The sequence below is a fragment of the Drosophila busckii genome, chromosome X (genome assembly GCF_011750605.1).
Source record: "Drosophila busckii strain San Diego stock center, stock number 13000-0081.31 chromosome X, ASM1175060v1, whole genome shotgun sequence".
NCBI classification, from domain to species: Eukaryota; Metazoa; Arthropoda; class Insecta; order Diptera; family Drosophilidae; genus Drosophila; species Drosophila busckii.
Genome location: NC_046608.1, coordinates 17,429,052 through 17,446,769, shown reverse-complemented (window position 1 = coordinate 17,446,769; position 17,718 = coordinate 17,429,052). Strand labels below are relative to the sequence as shown.

General features: G+C 40.8%; 1 protein-coding gene across 4 annotated transcripts in view; it reads right to left on the bottom strand.

Annotated features, from left to right (window-relative positions):
• Window positions 1-5,206: 5,206 nt before the first annotated feature.
• LOC108606618 (amyloid-beta-like protein) overlaps window positions 5,207-17,718 on the bottom strand; it is a 38,073-nt gene continuing 25,561 nt past the window's right edge. The window contains exons 4-12 of one of the 4 annotated variants that reach the window (XM_017996899.1): window positions 9,401-9,539; window positions 9,068-9,289; window positions 8,306-9,003; window positions 8,087-8,239; window positions 6,798-6,935; window positions 6,004-6,719; window positions 5,796-5,940; window positions 5,544-5,723; window positions 5,207-5,477 (exon numbers count right to left, since the gene is read on the bottom strand). In XM_017996899.1, the coding sequence (XP_017852388.1) occupies window positions 5,370-5,477; window positions 5,544-5,723; window positions 5,796-5,940; window positions 6,004-6,719; window positions 6,798-6,935; window positions 8,087-8,239; window positions 8,306-9,003; window positions 9,068-9,289; window positions 9,401-9,539 (2,499 nt within the window). In that variant the 3' untranslated portion in view covers window positions 5,207-5,369. Of the gene's footprint in view, window positions 5,478-5,543; window positions 5,724-5,795; window positions 5,941-6,003; window positions 6,720-6,797; window positions 6,948-8,086; window positions 8,240-8,305; window positions 9,004-9,067; window positions 9,290-9,400; window positions 9,540-17,718 lie in introns of all 4 variants that reach the window. The other 3 variants (XM_017996893.2, XM_017996900.2, XM_017996897.2) reach the window with 3 other exon arrangements.

Here is a 17,718-nt window from a genome sequence, read left to right as displayed (position 1 = left end):
TGGGGCGTACATTGCGGCCCCCAAAAGCAGGCAACTCTATAGCTGTCTCTGTTGCACTGCCGACTTGTTTTTTGGGTTGGGCTATTGTTTATGCGCTTATCGCTTAACGATTCCGTTTCACACTTATCATTCGCTACTACAACTCACAGCTAGCTGCTCTGCATAAGCTAAACTATTTAATTGTTGCCAAAATTTGCAATAACCTTTAGTTGATTCAGAATCTTCAGCGTAGTTCAATCAGCGTCTTTAGACTTAACCACAAAATTGTCAACAACTCAAGTGCAGTTATCTGCAGCTGTGTTGTACTACAACAACAGTTAGTAGATTGTGTGTGCATGCAACTAGTGTTTGTAAAGTGCTCTTCAGCATTGAAACTTGTAGCACTTGAACACGCCAGTGCACTTTGGAAAGTTTGCAGATCAGCCAAAGCGAAAATCAATGCAGCGCTCGTATTAGTTGCATACACTTATCAACTCTCTCGATCTTTATCAATGTCTATGCCGTGTTTCATATACATCGATCGATCATTTGTGTATTTAGCTCACACACACGCACACACACACACATGCATGCACGCTTGTCGCTTTGGCTTTGGCTCGTATATCAAAATGTACGTCAATTTTCATGCTTTGGACACTTGATAGACTGAAGTGCCTTACATTGATTTCACATACACTCGTTCCGTTTTCAAGTGATTTATTGTAAAGGCTTGTTCGCGCACTCGACGTTGAAACTCATAATGAGTACACATAATAATCACACGTAAGCGTTATGCGGCATACAAATCAACTCATCAACAGCTACAGCTACAGCTACACCCCCCACCCAACAAACAAACTAATGGCCACGACTCTCCACAACATTTGCCACAACTTGCCAATTACAAAAGCTGCGTAGTCCACAATCGGCTGCTGGTTATACTAGAGTAGTAGTTAATACTTTTTAATTAAAAATTGAGTTAAGTTTGGCTACAAATGGATATAGAAGTTTGTTGCCTATTCGCTTTGGTTCATGGCATAAGTTTTTCTGTTTCTTTACGTTTATTTATGCAAAATATTTCAAAAAAGAACTTGCCAATTACAAATTAGTCTACAATCGGCTGCTGTTTTACTAGAGTAGTAGTTAATACTTTTTAAATTAAAAATAAAGTTAAGTTTGGTGTAAATGGAAATGGAAATTCGTTATATTATAAAAGCTTCTTTTGTTCGGCATCAGTTTTTTTGTTATGCAAAATATTTCGACAAAGAACTTGCCAATTACAAAAACTTTTGTAGTCCACTATAGTAGTAGTTAATACTTTTTAATTAAAAATTGAGCTAAGTTTGTTGTAAGCTTGGCTGGAAATGGAAATTTGTTGCCCACTCGCATTTGTTATACGAAAAAGTTACTTATTTATTAATGCAAAATATATCGATAAAAAACTTGCCAATTACAAAAATCTTTGTAGTCCACAATCGTTGCTGTTATACTAGAGTAGTAGTTAATACTTTTAATATCAAAAATGAAGATAAGCTAAGTTTGGCTACAAATGGAAATATAAGTTTGTTGCCTAATCGCTTTGGTTCGGCATAAGTTTTGCTGTTACTTTATATTTATTTATGCAAAATATTTCAAAAAAGAACTTGCCAATTACAAAACCTTTCTAGGCCACAATGGCTGCTATTATACTATAGTAGTAGTTAATTTTTTTTAAATTAAGAATGACATGGGAATTGCAATTTTTTGCCTATGCGCATTTGTTATATTGAAAAACTACTCTTATTTTTCTATAATTTTATATTTATTTATGCCAAATATTTCGAAAAATAACACAAGGAAATTATGTGATTATACAATGAAAATTTGGCTGCTTGGCCACTTTTCTTTACTTTCCATTTGTTTTAATATTGTGTATTTGTTTATTTTATAATTTCAAATACTTCTGACCATAATTGAAGTCTCACTTGGCTCTGCTGCTGGGCATGGTCTTAAGCTTGAGTAACAAATTTAAATTCCACGTATATGCCACATATATATAGATATAAATATAAGTACGTGTGTGTGTGTACAATTATTGTTGCAATTACAATTGTCTTGAGTACATGTAATAATTAAATGTTTATACTTTACCATTTATACGAACCTATGCACAAAAAAAAATTATAGCTAACAAAAAAACGAATTACACAATGTTTTTTTTTGTTTTTAATATTTTTTTTTTTTGCTGATTTTCTTTAATGAAGAGACTACGGACAAAAACACATGCGACTTATTTCAAGTTTTCTTTATTTATTATTATTACGTTCTTTGTAATTATTACTTTTTATTTGTGTGTTGTTTTTTGCTGCAGTTGCAATTTGTTGTTGTTGTTGTTGTTAATGCTTGCTTTTAAATTTGTGTAAATTTTTTTTTTTTGCATTTTATGATATTTTTTTGTTTTCTTTACGTTTATGTTTAATTTTATTTACGCAGGACGGGGTTTATTTCTTACACATTTGCATTTTTTGCTTTTACGTTTTCTTACGTTCATTTTTTTTTTCACTAAGTGTAAATATCAATTGTTTTTTTTTGTGTTTTTCCATTTTCATATATATATATTTTTCATTTATATATATATATATATTAATGAGTAAATTAAAAAATATTCAAGCTTTGACTAGTTAGTTTTTCTTTTTTTTTATGCATTTTTGGATTTATGTAATTGATTTACTTGTGGCTTGTGTGAAATATATGTAATATATGTGTTAGTGTGAGTATGTATGTGTGTGTGTGTGTGAGTGTGTGTGCTAGCTGCTATAATTGGCTTTGACATGTTGTTGGGCCTGCGCTTTGGCTGCACTTGTTTTGATTTTTGAGTAAGGATTGATTACACGTGTAAAGCGATGAAAAAAAATACATTCATATAGATCTATATTAATTTTTGTTGCGAATATTGTTGCTTGTTTGTGTGTTGCTTGAAGCCTAGCAAAGCTTTTTAACTCTACGACTTGAAGCATGCTTAGCGCAATGTTAGAGCGTGACAGTTACATAGTTAGCTAGAGAGAGAGATACAGAGAGAGAGAGAGTCAGTGTGAGAGAGAGGGAATGCATATTGCATGTAGTTGTGTCACAGCAATTACTGGGGGGGGTGGTTCGAGGCCTGAGAAAATGCAAAATGCAATTCAGAAATTGAAATTGAAATTCAGAAACAAAACACACACAGTTTGCAATTGAGTTGAATAAGTCTACTAGGCAACAATTAGTTGAAAAGAACGAACAGAGCTTGCATATGAACATCAAATGTCAGTTTGTATATATATTTATTTTGTTTTCCACATTTATATTTGGTTTCAGTATATATATCTAATTTATTCGTATAGGCGTATACAAATAAAGTTACAAATTTTTGTTTTTGGTTTATAGCAAAAGAAAAAAAAAAAGTGCTACAAATTACATTTATATAAACTGTATTGGCATTTACTTCTCTTTGTCTGTGTGTGCGTGTGTGTGTGTGACAATTATAGAACGCCTCGATTCAAGCATTGGCATACACTTGTTAAATATTTGCCAAGCAATTGAAATGAAAATTAAACTAGCAATTTCTAACGGTTTATCTATAACCTCTGTCTGCTGATTGTGTGTGCATACAATTATATATATACATACATGTATATATCTGCTCTAAGCACACACACACACACACTTGCAGTGAAGTCATGCAATTCTTTTCTGTTGACTAATTGGCCATACATTGACAATTTTGTGAAAGAAATTGAAGCACGTACGTTGTAAATTTCTTGTTGCATACAAACAGGGGCTTTTATAGGCTTGCATGTATGTATGTGTAATATATGTGTTAAGCTGCGAAAAAAAATAAAAACGAATGCATGAGTAATTTGTTGCATTTGTTGCTTAATTTGCTGCTGCTGCTTTTTGCTATTTAGCTATATCATAATTATGAAGATTGCTTCTGCTTGTGGGTTTATATAATTTTGCATTTATTTAGTAGCCTTATTAGCTGAGTTGCTTATTAAGTTTTTCTTTGCGTTTCTTTAGCTTGTTATATATATTTTTTTTGCTTTTTTATTTTTGTTTTTTTTTTTTTTTTTGTGTTGTGTATAGATACATAAATACATTTATGGACATTTTGCTTGCATTTGCGTTTTCTTGCTTTTAAATATATTGTATATATATATTTATATATGTATATATAATTTGTTTTGGTTTTATTTATTTATTTTTCGGCTGTATAAGTGTGTGTATATATATATAGATGCACATACACATGCACAAATATATGTATATATATGTTCATATAGAGATTAGTACGCGTAGGTAGCTCTTAGGTTCACATGTGTCTGTGTCGCACTGTTCAGTGTGTGTGTGTGTGTGTTTATGTGTCTGTGTGTGTGTGAGTGCGTTTTTATTGTTAGCGTCTACTAAATGGCAAGCAGCTTGGCATTTATGTTTAATTAAATTTGATTTCGCTTGCGGCGCTGTAAAGTATGCAATGCTTTATGTCCTATGCGTATGCGACGCCATATTGCTTGAGAGTATATGCATATGTATATGTATGTGTATTTGTGTGTGTGTGTGTGTGCGTTGTGAATGTGTTGATAATTTAATTGCTAGGAATCTCTTTCTGTTCTTGTAGCTTTTCTTTTATTATTATGCTTTGCTCTTACTTCTCTCAATATGCTGCTGTTGTTGTTGTTGTTGTGTTGTATTTGTTTGCCTTAAGCTTGAATTCTAATTTCCATTTAAAAGCAAACATTGAATAGCGTGCAAATTTTTGATAATAAGCAAATGTTTGCCTAATACTTTCTATACAATTAGAATGCATTACGAAAGGAAACAAATTTCTGCACACACACACACACACGCGAACTGTCTGCTTGCGTGTGTGTGTGTATTTAACTGTGTGTACGCGCAATTTTCAATTTGAAGCATTCTTAAATGTTTCTTTCTTACGATCAGAGTTGTGACAAGGTTTGAGAGAAAGTTAGAGAGAAAGTGAGCTAGAGAGAAAGATGTTTGCGTTTTGTTTTTGTTTGTTACTGCATTTGTTAAACATTTAAATACTTAAATTTAGTTGCGTTTTTTTTATATATATAATTCTTGTTATATATAGATGCATTACATTCACGTTACGTTTGCGGAACTGCGCTCCATTAGACGAAAAAAAATTTGTTTTCATTTGTTTTTTTTTTATTGTTAATATCATTTAATTAATGGTATTTTGTTTTCATTTTCATTTCATTTTATTATTTGTTATTGATGTGCCTTGGCTGCTGTTGCTTGCGGCATTTTTTGTTGCAAGCATTTTGTGTAGAATTTCGCTTTATTATGTTTACTTGCTTTTGGTTTTCTCTTTTATTATTATTTATTAATTTTATTTTACGCTTGACGCTTTACTCTTTCACTTCGAAATATTTGTAAGTTGGATTCTCGTACCCATTGATTTGCATATTGGGCACGACTTTCTCCTCCTGCACGATGGGATGGTGGGTGGTCACATTCTAGATAGAAAAAGAGAGAGAGAGAGAGTTAGCTGCATGAGCTAGAGCCAGCTGGCGAATACTCACCTGATCCACCTCAATGAAGCCTTGCGCGTGTGGCGAGCGTGATGTTCGCCATTTGGCCACGGCCACGCCCACGAAAACGGCTGCCATTAGGGCGATGCCAGCAAAGGAGAGAGTGAAGTACACATTGCGTCCCTCCTTGGTGGCATGCGCGTGCGCAAATTCGCGACGTAGGGAGAAGCTCTGTAATGAGAACGAGAGAGGATATGCTTTAGGTAGATGAGGCGTGACTGGTGAACGCCGCAGCTCAAATACCGATTCGCGATGTCCCAGATCGTGGGTCATAAAGTGCTGCACCTGCGGCTCGGCCTCCTGATGGGCCACGGCGGCAGCGACATCCTCCACCGCGCGCTGCACTGCATCATCATCGACCGTTGGCAACACAGTCTGTACCTTGGTGCTAACAATGGCAGAACAAGAGGTGTGAATAGCATCAGGTAAATAATTGTTAGTGGCTACTTACCTGACTGTAGCCTCGGCATACTCAGCATCGGCCAGCTCCTTCTCGCTCTTGGTAGTGTCAAAGTTCAGATTGGCTGCGGTTACCAGACCAGCGCCCAACTCCATGCTCTGCTCCTTGCCCTTGTCCTGCTGCTGCGGCTGCTGCTGTTGCTGGATTTGCTGCTGGGGTTGAGACTCCGACTGTTGTTGTTGCTGCTGCTGCTGCTGCTGCTGCTGCTGCTCGGCCGCCTGCGACTTAAGCATATCGTCCACCTTCTTGGCCTCCAGGCGCAACTTCTCCTCGCGCAACTTTTCACGCTCGGCGGCACGCTGCTCCTTGCGCTGCTTCTCGGCCAAACGTAGACGCTCCTTCTCGGCCACCTTGCGCTCAATCTCAATGCGATACTTGTCCAAAATGCCAGCCTCGGCCTCCTCGCTCATGCCCAGCGAAGAGCCGGGAATGTCGTCCTTGCTGCGCAGTGCCAATATATAATCGTTCATCAGTTGCGCAATCTTAGCCGACAGCTCCGGATAGCGCTTGAGCATGGTCATCGACTGGTTAACAGCACGATCGATGTCAATTAAACGCTCCAGCGTGCGTGGACGCTCCGAAGCGGCCGCCTCCAAGCCACCCGGTCCGCCAGAGTTCAACAGATGGCGATAATGAGCCAGAGCATGGGCGCGATCCTTGTGCAGCGCACGCAGCAACTTCTGCAGACACTTCTCCACATGATGGGCCTGCGGCAACAAGAGCGCCAGAGCGCCAGAGCGCGATTAGCAACAGCTTTGAGATTCACTTACTCACGCACTACTCACGTTCGGTGGCTGCTCGGTTAGCGCCTGAGTGTAGCAGGTCATGGCCTCTCGCTTGCGCTGGTTGATGTGGGCCAGCACGCGCTGCTGATGCATCGCAGCCAGTTGGTGCTTCTCGGCATTGCCTTCCTCCTCGAGTGCCTGAACATAAGTCTAAAATTACATTCCCATATAAAGACGTATTGCACACCAAGAGAGAAAGATTATCAGCATGAGTTTGGATTGCTTTTGCTTTGGCGCTTCAATTTGAATTATCGATTCGGTCAGTACAGTCAGTGGCAGTTCGTCGATGTCTATGTGTGTATATGTGTGTATATGTGTGTGTGAGTGCTGCTTATGCTGTGCATTATCTAATGAAATGGCTGGGTTTGGTTTTCAAAAAGCAACAGAAGCCAAGTCAAATTCAATGGCGAATTGATCGAGCAAAGACTAAGCTATAGTGTTGGTTTAGTAATTAAGCAAGCATATTGATAATTAGCAGCGCTGTGAGCATTTAGCATTTAGCGTTTATGAATATTAAGTATACGTATATTACATACAATTTGTAAGCAGCAGCAGCACAGCTAGGCAAGCGTATGGGATCTTAACTTAATTAATTGCTAGATTTGTTTAAAAAGCTTAACTACGCAGCAGTTTACATATCAGTTAAGCTACTGCTTTTAATTTTATTGTGTGTGTTGGTTTAGTTACTGTTTGATTTGTTGCTGTTATGTTGAGTTTGGCAGTTAGTTTGGTTTGGTTAATGTTTTGGTATTTTATTTTTACTTTTTGCCTTCAATGATTAATAAATCATTATTGTTATTGTTAATTAATGATTACAATCTGATGCCTCTTTCGCTCCCATTTGCCATACATGGAATAAACATACACAAAAGTACACAAAACACACACACGCATACGTCAGGCAATTACATATGTATGAGTAGAAAGAGCGAGAGATGAAAAGTAAAATTATGTGCATGTTAATGTGCTGAACAAAATAAATAGGCGCAAACTATGTTAATTAATAATAATGCAATGTTATGCTGACTATGTATAACTAAGTTAAGATTTTATATATTTACAGTGCAGTCACACACACACACACACACACACACACACACACGCATAGACACACACACGTACATAGAATAGGCACAGTCAGTTAGAAAGAGATACAGATAGCTGAGTGAGTGAGTTTGGTGCATAGCTTTTGATATAAATAGCATAAACATATAAAGTATGAGTTTGTCTTGAGAATGGATAGGGCTGGGGGTGGTTGGGTGGGTGGGTTGGTGGTTGGGCTCACTAACCTGGAAGCGAGCCGTCATGCGTTGCTTGAAACTTTGCGCTGCCTTGGGATCGGCCAAACGCATGTCCTGATACTTCTCCTCCAAGTCGGACCAGTCCTTCATGATGCGCGTCACCTTCTCGCGATGCGATTCCTCAAGGCGCTGTTGGGCTTCCTTTGTTTAGAATACGTTTTGTTTTTCGTGTATAAATAAAAATGCGCCCTCAAACTAAACACTTACTTTCTGACTTACTTTGTAGCTCTGATGCTCGTAGTGGGGATCAAAGTGTGTGAAGTAGGGATCCGAAGTGGGCTGTGCGGTCGACGAGGGCGGTGCAACTGCAGCAGCGGCGGCGGCAGCGGCAGCAGCGGCGGCAGCAGCAGCAGCAGCAGCTGCAGACAATTGTGGCGTGCTGGTTGCCAGCTCGGGCTTGGGTGCAACGGGCTTGGCGGCCTGATCAGTTGGACTGGCGGGTGAGGAGCTCATGCCGGCGGCTTTAAGTTGCCCAGTTGGTGGCTTGACGCCACTGGAGCTGCCATTCTGATCCCAGGAGTCGGCAATGCCAGCAACATCGCTGTCCGACCCAGCACCGTCCTCCTCATAGTTGTCGCCCTCTTCGGCGCTCTCGTACTCAGCATTGATGTCGTCCAGCGAGCCGCTGCTGGCGTCGCCATTGCCTGCCGCGCCATTGCCATTGCCATTGCCAGTTGCAGTTGCAGACTCGTCGGCTACCATTTCATCCTCCTCATCGTCGCCCATTAGGTCGTCCTCATCGTCCAGCTCATCCTCATTGGCATCGGCGTCCTTCGAGTAGTTGCTCTCATTGCTTTCGTCATCCTCCTCATTGACATTCACATTCAGCTCATCGTTGGCCGCGCTGTTCAGCTGCGCTGGCGGCATAACTGGCAAATCGGTTTTCTTCACGCGTATCTCATCGGCTGCAAAGGATTGTATGGGGTGGTGGTGGTCAATTGCAATTGTTCAATACTCATGCGTACTCACTCTTGAAGTGCTTGGGGCAGCAGACAAACTCAACGCCCGAGAACAGCGAAATGCCGCAGGGCAGCAACATGGCGAAGCTGCGCATCTGCATGCCGCGCTCCTGGCAAGCGGCGGCGCCCGTTTGATTCCATCGCACGAATGGCCAGCAACGCGAGGCGTTGTGAATATGATCAAAGAGACAGCCCTCGGGCACCAGCAGTGCGTCCGATTGGAATGGTCCTTCTGAAGCCAAACGAGTTGTGTTTTGGTTGTTGTGAGTTGTGCACAAATGTGAGTTGAGTTCGTATAAGTTACGCATACACATAAACAAAAAAAAAAGGCTTTAAAGCTTACCCAGGCAGCGGAACGGCTTGATCCAGCGATGAGCGCCCTTGCATTTGGCTGCGTTCAATGCGCCCTGGCGACACCAGCCGCCAATTTTCTGATAATGCGATGATTCCACAATGTTGGTAATGTCTCGATTCGGATAGGCCTGCAAGCAAAAATGAGAGAGTGTGTGTGAGTAATGTAATGTGTTTCGCATTTCTTATTTCGCAATCATAAGTTGAGTTTTGTGCTATTTTGGGCATGCACTTGGGTAACAAGAACGCAATCAACTTTGCTTGTTGGCAGGCGCTATATCCTGCTTTGAGTGGCATGTGGCATGTGGCAGGCACTTGTAGGCAGCAGCAGCAGCAGCCGAGCGAGAGCCTTGGCTTCGATTTTGACACCTGACTATTGCACACACACACACACACACACACACTCACACACAGATTGGGCACAGAGCTTAAATGCAGCACCCACCCACACAAATACACACACACACACACACACAAATGCATAGTACTAGTCACAAGTAGCTATGAGTGTGCATGAAAAGTTTGCATTTCATTTTGCAGCATTGTTGATCAACAAGCGTGCCACTTGGCGTATGCGTAATGTGCGCAATTTAACTCAACAAGAACTATTGAGAAGAACTTGACATTTTACGCTCGCCTCGTTTTTGCAAAATGTTAATTAGCAATTGCCAGCAACAGCCAACATGCCACACCGCATACTATGCGTATACTTAACGCAAGCAAATTGAAAGCGCACAAAGTTCAGAATTGAAAATGAATTTGCTAAGTAAATTCATTAAAAAAAAATGCTGCAAATTTAAGTTTGAATTGCGTTTGAAATTTACAGCGTTGGAATGTTAACTTTTCATTTGTTTTTTTTTTTTTTAGTTAGTAGTTCACATAAATATTTATTTGGCCAGCACGCTAGGGAATTGGCGGCCATTGTAAGCGATTAAATCATTAGATATTTATAGGTTTCAGTTTCACTGTCTGTGTGTGTGTGTGTGTGTGTGCAACGCGTATTTGATGGGCTGCCTCATTTCGTAGCTTTTTTTCGTTTTCTTTTGCTTGTAGCTTTCGCTTTTGTTTGGGCAACGTGCGGTAAAACTTTAATTGCTCGCCCGGTTTGATTGACTGACAAAATGACTGACTAACTGAATGGCCTAATAAAGTATTGCGCACACACACACACACACATACATATGTACATATGTTGCATGCACTACATTTGCTGCGCACGATTATGTGCTGAGTGCTACACAGACAAACACACACACACACACACACAGATGTATGCTGAGCAGCAACAGCTCGTGAAAATGAGGCCTTTTTAAATGTTGTTTGAGTGTTTTCTTGCAAATGGCACACACACACACACATCGAGAGCAAAAATGAGCGCAAGCGGCACGTAGCAACGATACGCTGCATGCCCCTTACGACGCCGCTGCCGCTGCTGCTGCTGCTGCTGCTGCTGTTGAGTTTTTGTTTTGCTGCGTAGCTGTTGGCAACCGAGCTAAATAAAACATTAAAAGCACAAAATAATGATGCTGATGCATGTCAAGTCAAACTGAAAACCGAAGCCCCAAAGGCTGCCAAGCCGCGCACTGAAATTAAAACGAGCCACACACACACACGCACATAATGGTGGCAACTAATAGCTAGCGGCTATGTCAGTGTGATTAAAATGTTGTATAACAGTTGTAGCTATGACCGACGACTGACTGTCTAGCTATTGATATTTGTATAACACTTTTTGTGTATTCACTTTTGGCAGCCCACTGTGCGTGCCTGCAATTTTCATACACTGCCTTTTAAAGGTAAATCAACGACGTCAGCAGCAGTTGCTGCTGCCCACACTCAGAATCTCACGCCCTGACCAACGAGCCTGGCTGCTAGTTGTTGTTGTTGTGGTTGCTGCCTGTGAATGACGCTGAGTCCGTCATTTGCTTGGTCGCTCGAGTATATAAACGTGCCAACCCAATGCGCGCACACACACATATACACGTGAGCTATATTTACACACACACACACACAGCATCACTTTAACACGTATACGAACAACGCTTGGACCTATGGCACATGGTCAGGGCGCCAGCCAAGGCTCCGCTCAGCTCAACTTGATGTGCTGCGGTTCAGTTTCGGCACGACATGGCCTGGCTTGGGCTTGGCCTGGCCCCGGTCTGGCTAAAATGTGTTCGTTCTACTTGGCTTAATCAAAACATATTCAACTGAGCGTGATGCTGTTTAAGTGCTTCGCTCGAGAGCGCTTGCCACACAAATACACATGCAACGGCAACGGCAACGGCAACTTATTGTAACAGAATTTGATTCTTTTGTTTCACAAACACACACACACACACACACAAACATGCACATGCTGGCAAAAGTAAACTGAAAAGCAAATTTAATTGCATAAAATTAGCAAAATGCGCGACTCCCTCGACGTTGTCGCTCTCGCTCTCGCTCTGCGTGCGTTTGCGCTAATGACAGACAAACAATTAAACTTGACATATTCGCTATTGTTGTTAACCATCATCTACATTTAACATGGCATAGCATAGCGCTATTGTCAACTCGCGCTGCGCTTATCCTTGAGCAATGCAATTAGACAAGTTTCAATACAATAACAGGCAACAATAACATCAAATGACAAGAGCCCGCGCAACCGAAAACAAAAACCTACACACAATATGACAGCTCTTCATATTGAACGCACACACACATGCACACACACACATGTGTGTGTTATAAATGACAGCATTGTCAGCTGTCCTTGATGTTTGTTTTGTTGCGTGTCTTTTGTTTTCCTACTAGCGGATGCTGCCTGCTTATGCCTGCTTTGATTTCTTGTTCAACGCATTGCATAGCTTTAGGCGCAAGCATTGGCAGCGCCTCTCCCTTTACTTTAATTTCATTTCTTTTCTGCTGCTAGGCCGTCTGACTGTATTTGGGGCACGCCCCAAGCGCCTGTCAATGCATACAATCGACTGTGTGCGTGTGTGTGTGCGCCACGCTGCAGTCGAGCGCGATATTGAAAATGATTTTTTAATGCCGCTTTCATGAGTTGGAGAGCGCATCCTGCCTGGCAGTCTGAACTTCCCACTTTAGGCCTTGCCACTTGCCACATGCGTATGGGGCCAAATTATTTTGCCGCAAGTTTCTATTTGCGTTTGCCATATTTCTTTTTAAAACATTTTTGCGTTCGCTCGCTCGCGACTTCATGTCCCTGGGCATTACTCGCTCAGCTTGCTACGCTTTTTTATTTGCACTGAGCTGAGCTGAACTGAACTGAACTGAACTGAACTGAGCTGGGGCCCTGAGTTTGCTGTAATTGAAGTTTAACTGCAGCCTGCCGCATAACGAATAACGCACAACGCAAAGCGTAAGCCGTACGTATACGTATTTTTTTTTATTTCGTTTTCTTCAACTCATTGCTGGCGACGATAGTTGGGCGGCCCCCACGCAGCAGTTTCGGTGTGTTAGCACTCAAAAGGCCTGTGGCCAAAACGGTGACCGCCAACGCCTGTCAAACGCCCACACCGCCCCCCGCTATCACACCCTCCCCCCGGACCGACTGGCAAAAGCCTGCCTAAGTCGGTTCGTGCTTCGAGCTCGCTGCCTGTGCTTCACCCTAGCTTTGAATCTCAACATTCGGCCTTCGCGCGTGCTTTGCTCGCTTTCTACGCGTTGACATTGAAATTGTAAAAATAATTTCCCCTAAGCTACACACACACACTCACACACACATAAGCATATGTATATGAAACAATGGGGACTAAAAGGCTAAATGTTGTTACTGCTTTGCGGCTGCCGCTGTTGTTGTTTAGCTGAAAGTTTTGTGTCACAAAGTCAGTTCTGTCAAATAAGCAAAGCAAACACATTAAAATTGTAGTCTAAAGTGTGTGTTCGTGTGTGTGGGTGGCTGGGTTGGTATCTGTTATTTAAAGTTTACTTGGGGCCTGCTGCCGAAATTGGAATTGCGTATACGTCAAAAATAGTTAAACGTAATTCCGTTGAGCAGAGAGCGAACTTATTAGTAAAACATTGCATTAACTGAAATGAAATTTACATTGCCTTTGAGCTCTTCCTTGCTGCCCATTGATTGCTATGAAAATCAATATTTAACTTTGCCTATGCTAAAAAACTCAAATAACAACTGTACAACTTTTGTGCCCCAAGAGCTCAGCGCGCCGCTGTCTATATCAGTCTATGTAACTGTGTGTGTGTGTGTGTCTGTTGCTGTGCGTGTGTGTGTAATACATCACTTTTAATGGGCATTATGTGTTAGCCAGCATTTAGTCCTAAATGAGCAGCGGCAACAACGTAACAAACAATTGAATTAAGACTGGGCCGCTGCACAGCTGCTTTGCCACAATCTAAATGAGCCCCCCCAACCAACCAACACATGCCGCAACGGTAATGCCCACACATGCTACGCTACGCTGCGCTGCGCTGCTCTGCGCTGTTGTGCAATTTCGTTCAGCATTTAAGGAACAGGCTCGGGTCTCAAAACCCATTTGTCTCATGGCCTAATGTGTGCGCAAGTGTTCTGTTTGTCGGTCTGTCCGTCCACAAAGCCACAACATGCCTATGTATATGTTTGTATATTGGACAACTATATTTAGCTATAATCATAGCACACACACACACACACATAGAGCGAGAGAGACATAGGCGCATACTCAGGTGAATACTTTGAACAGCTCGCTGGCTGTGGGTTAAACTACTTTTTGCCTGTTCACTGAATTTCAATGGCCATGCAGCATTTAATTATATACATTTTCTAAATATACTATATGTTTATAGTTTTGCAAAACATGCAGCCGCGCAGCAGCGCAGCAGCAGCAGCGAATCCTTTAGAGCGCTCTATTTGTCCTGTGGCCCTCTCGAGCCAAGTGCCATTTATAAGCGTCGCTTTAATGATGCGCACACAAATGCGATTTCACACAGCCCGTCACACTTATGGCTTATAAATTGCTCACAAATTGTCTATAGACACTAAATTCAAAATCGTTTCTATCAGTGTAATCCCCTTAGCTTATAATTAACGAACACACCACACGCTGCATGAGCAGAGCAATTGCAGTTTGTCTTCATTGTCTCAGCTCAAATAACAAAAAGCTTTTTGTTGAAATGCAATCGCCCCGCCCAGATTAGAAACAAGTGAAGCTCTTAGGCTTGTAATAATTATTTATGGCAGCTCAATAAGCATTAGCCAACATTTGGTTTTGCTACATAATATTTATAAATTTGCCTAAATGGAAATTGTACTAAATGCAGGCTTTAAGCCAGTCTCGAGGCTTGTTTGTGCTTATTTTTGTTTCAGTTTCAGTTACAGCTTGAGTTGGAGTTTTTGTTTTAGTTTATTTCGCTGGCTGTGCTTAATCAAAGTTTATGCGTGTCCTTGGGGCGCTCACTTGCAAATGTCGTAAATCTTGCTGCGGATTTTTATACAACTTTTGGCTTTATGACGTGTCAGTGTGTCAGTCGCTGAAGCCGTAAACAGCACACTAAAATACTGATATATATATAGCAGCAGCACTACTATCTAAATGCAATCAGCTGTTTATTTTAATTGTTAAACAGGCCAGCAGCAAATTAGTTTGTTAATGTGACGGCTACGCAATGTAACTGTAGCTGTAGCTGTAGCTGTATCTCTGTTGCCATTAAAGCGAGTAAATTGAATTTTCGGTAGATGAATCGCATATAAATTCAATTAACTGCATAAGTCGCCAAAGCGTTTAAATCGCTTAACTTGCAAGCTCAGCAGAGTAGAGCGCTGAGCGCGCCCTTTCAACGCAGCTGCCACTCCAACTCCAAGTTCAATGCCCAACCACACAGCTACAAATGTAAGCTCATTTGCGGGGAAAATCTCATTAGCTGCTTTGGCAACATGATGAAATTTAATGCTCTCATATACGCAAGCATTTCGTAATTGAATATTGTGAGACGCGCGCAGTCAAACAATGTAGCGAGTAATAAAAAATGTGTAACTGATTCGAGTGCAGAATTTCTGCAGAATTTTGATAGATCGAAGCACTGTAAATGAAGGATTCATTACAAAAAAATTCTGAGTAAAAATCAATGCATGTTCAATGCAAATGAGTACAAGACCAAACATTGTACAAATACCCGCCTCACCTCTCTATCATTACTCGCATATGTTTGTAGTACAACTCATTAATGTAACCGAACAACAAACAGCAGCAACAGCAGCAGCAGCAGCAGCAGCAGCAGCAGCAAGCATTGCAAACAATTGTGGCTATATATAAATATATTCATGTACACATACATATGTATGTATGTATGTGTGCTTATAAAGTAACGACTGTTTTTGGAGCCTAACTTGAATGCCGCAATGCAAACAATGCGACAAATGAGTGGCCAACACACACACACACACACACACGCTGGTTTGTGTATGTATACATAGGCCCAATGGCATATTTGCTTGTTTTCCTTCTTGTCTGTGTGGCACGGCGCGGTATTAAAAGGCCGCGGCAAATTAATTAATTTCCGTTTGAATTGCGCGCACACTGGACAAACAACAACAACAACAACAACAAAAAGAAAATAGTAAAGCGAAAATAAATAAGGCAATAAAAGTAGGCAGCAACTGAAATTGAAACAAACATAAAATCACATACAACACACACACACATTTAAATATGCGCATAAATGAATATGTTATGCTGCACTTCGGCGAGCGGCCTCAAACCCAAAAAGCGCAGCCAGCAAAACCACCACAGGGTTCTCGTAAAGGACAACAGGTTTTTTTTAATTAATTTATTTTCGTTGACCAGCGTCAAATTTCACTAACAAAAAGAAAGCAAGCAAAGGAGGCAAAAATGTAAACGAAAAAGAGTAAAACACAAACAAAATGATGGCAACAAGGGCAAAGCGTATGCAAAAAAAAAAAACAAAAATGTGTTGCATACTTCTGTGCGGCTTGATTTATTTGACCAGCAAACAACAATTTTTCGGCCAAAAAAGAAATGAATAAAACTGAAAACGCGTGCAACGCAACTGAAGAGGCTTGAAGCGCAGGTATGGCAATGAAGTGAAGTGTATTTATGTACACACACACAAAGAGTGCACACACACAGTTGTGAGTGTGTGTGTGTGTGTGTGTGGAAAAGAATTAAGTGAGCGTGAACCCAGCGTAAGCTTAAGCGTATGTGTGGCAAATGCTGCGCGAAAATGGTTAAATTAAAAATCAAAATAAAAAAAAAAAACACAAAATTGTTTTAAGAAAAACTATATGCATGCAATTTACTTGCCACACACACACACACACACACAGAGACTGTGAAAATTTCCCAACGCTTGACATTAATGGCGACCAAAAGTTTTTCGGCATTGAGTCTCGTCGTGTGTGTTTTGTAGTTTTTGTTTTTTATAGCTTTTGGTCATAAAAAGCGTTTAAATGGCGCATCACAAAGTTGTTTTAACGCATTTGGCTGTGTTAAGAGCTGCCAGCAGCTTTAGCCAGCGCGCTAGCTCATAATAAATTGACTTGTGCTAAATTCCACGTAGCGGGCAAGAATATTTTGTAGAATTTCTAGGTTGCAGTAAACTTAATTGAATTCAAAATGAAATGAAATGAAATAAAATTGCGCGCAAGGCAATTAAAAAAAATGCTTTCAATGCATTTAGTATACGCAGTGTGGGCTCGGTAAAGCTGCTGCCTGCCTGCTGTGCTGGGCCGTGTTATTGCCATAGACAAAAGCCTCAGCCTGGCTGTCATTGATTTGATTACAGGCGAGCAGGCAGGCAGCGGCTTGTGGCCATTGTTACTAAAACAAAGCATTTTTGATTGACTTTCGTAATTGTTATTGTTGTCGACAGTAAATTGCATTTGATACAAAAAAAAAAAAAAAAATCGAATATAGAAAGGATTTTTAATAAGCAGCTAGATGACATTGGCAGGCAGACAGACATCAAGCGCATATACGCATAAATTAAGCATAATAAATAAATTAACATAATTATATAGTATGTGCAAAGCAGATATATATATATTTATCGGGAAATGTGCTACAAATTACATGTTGAAATGCAAATGCAAATGAAAACCCAATAAAACACACACACACACGCACTTTTAACCAACCTTTACCACAAACTCATGTCACACTTAACTCGCCCTTTGTGTGTGTGTGTGTTTGTTGTAAATTGATTTATGCTGTGGCAAACTGACAGCAACAGCAGGTCGCTACAAATTTGCGTGTGGAAATCAAATGCGACAGTTTTGACAGGCCGCCAGGCTCATTATAATACGTAACGCTTGCCATTTAGTCAGCGGCAGCATATGTTAGGCTTAACTCTTAA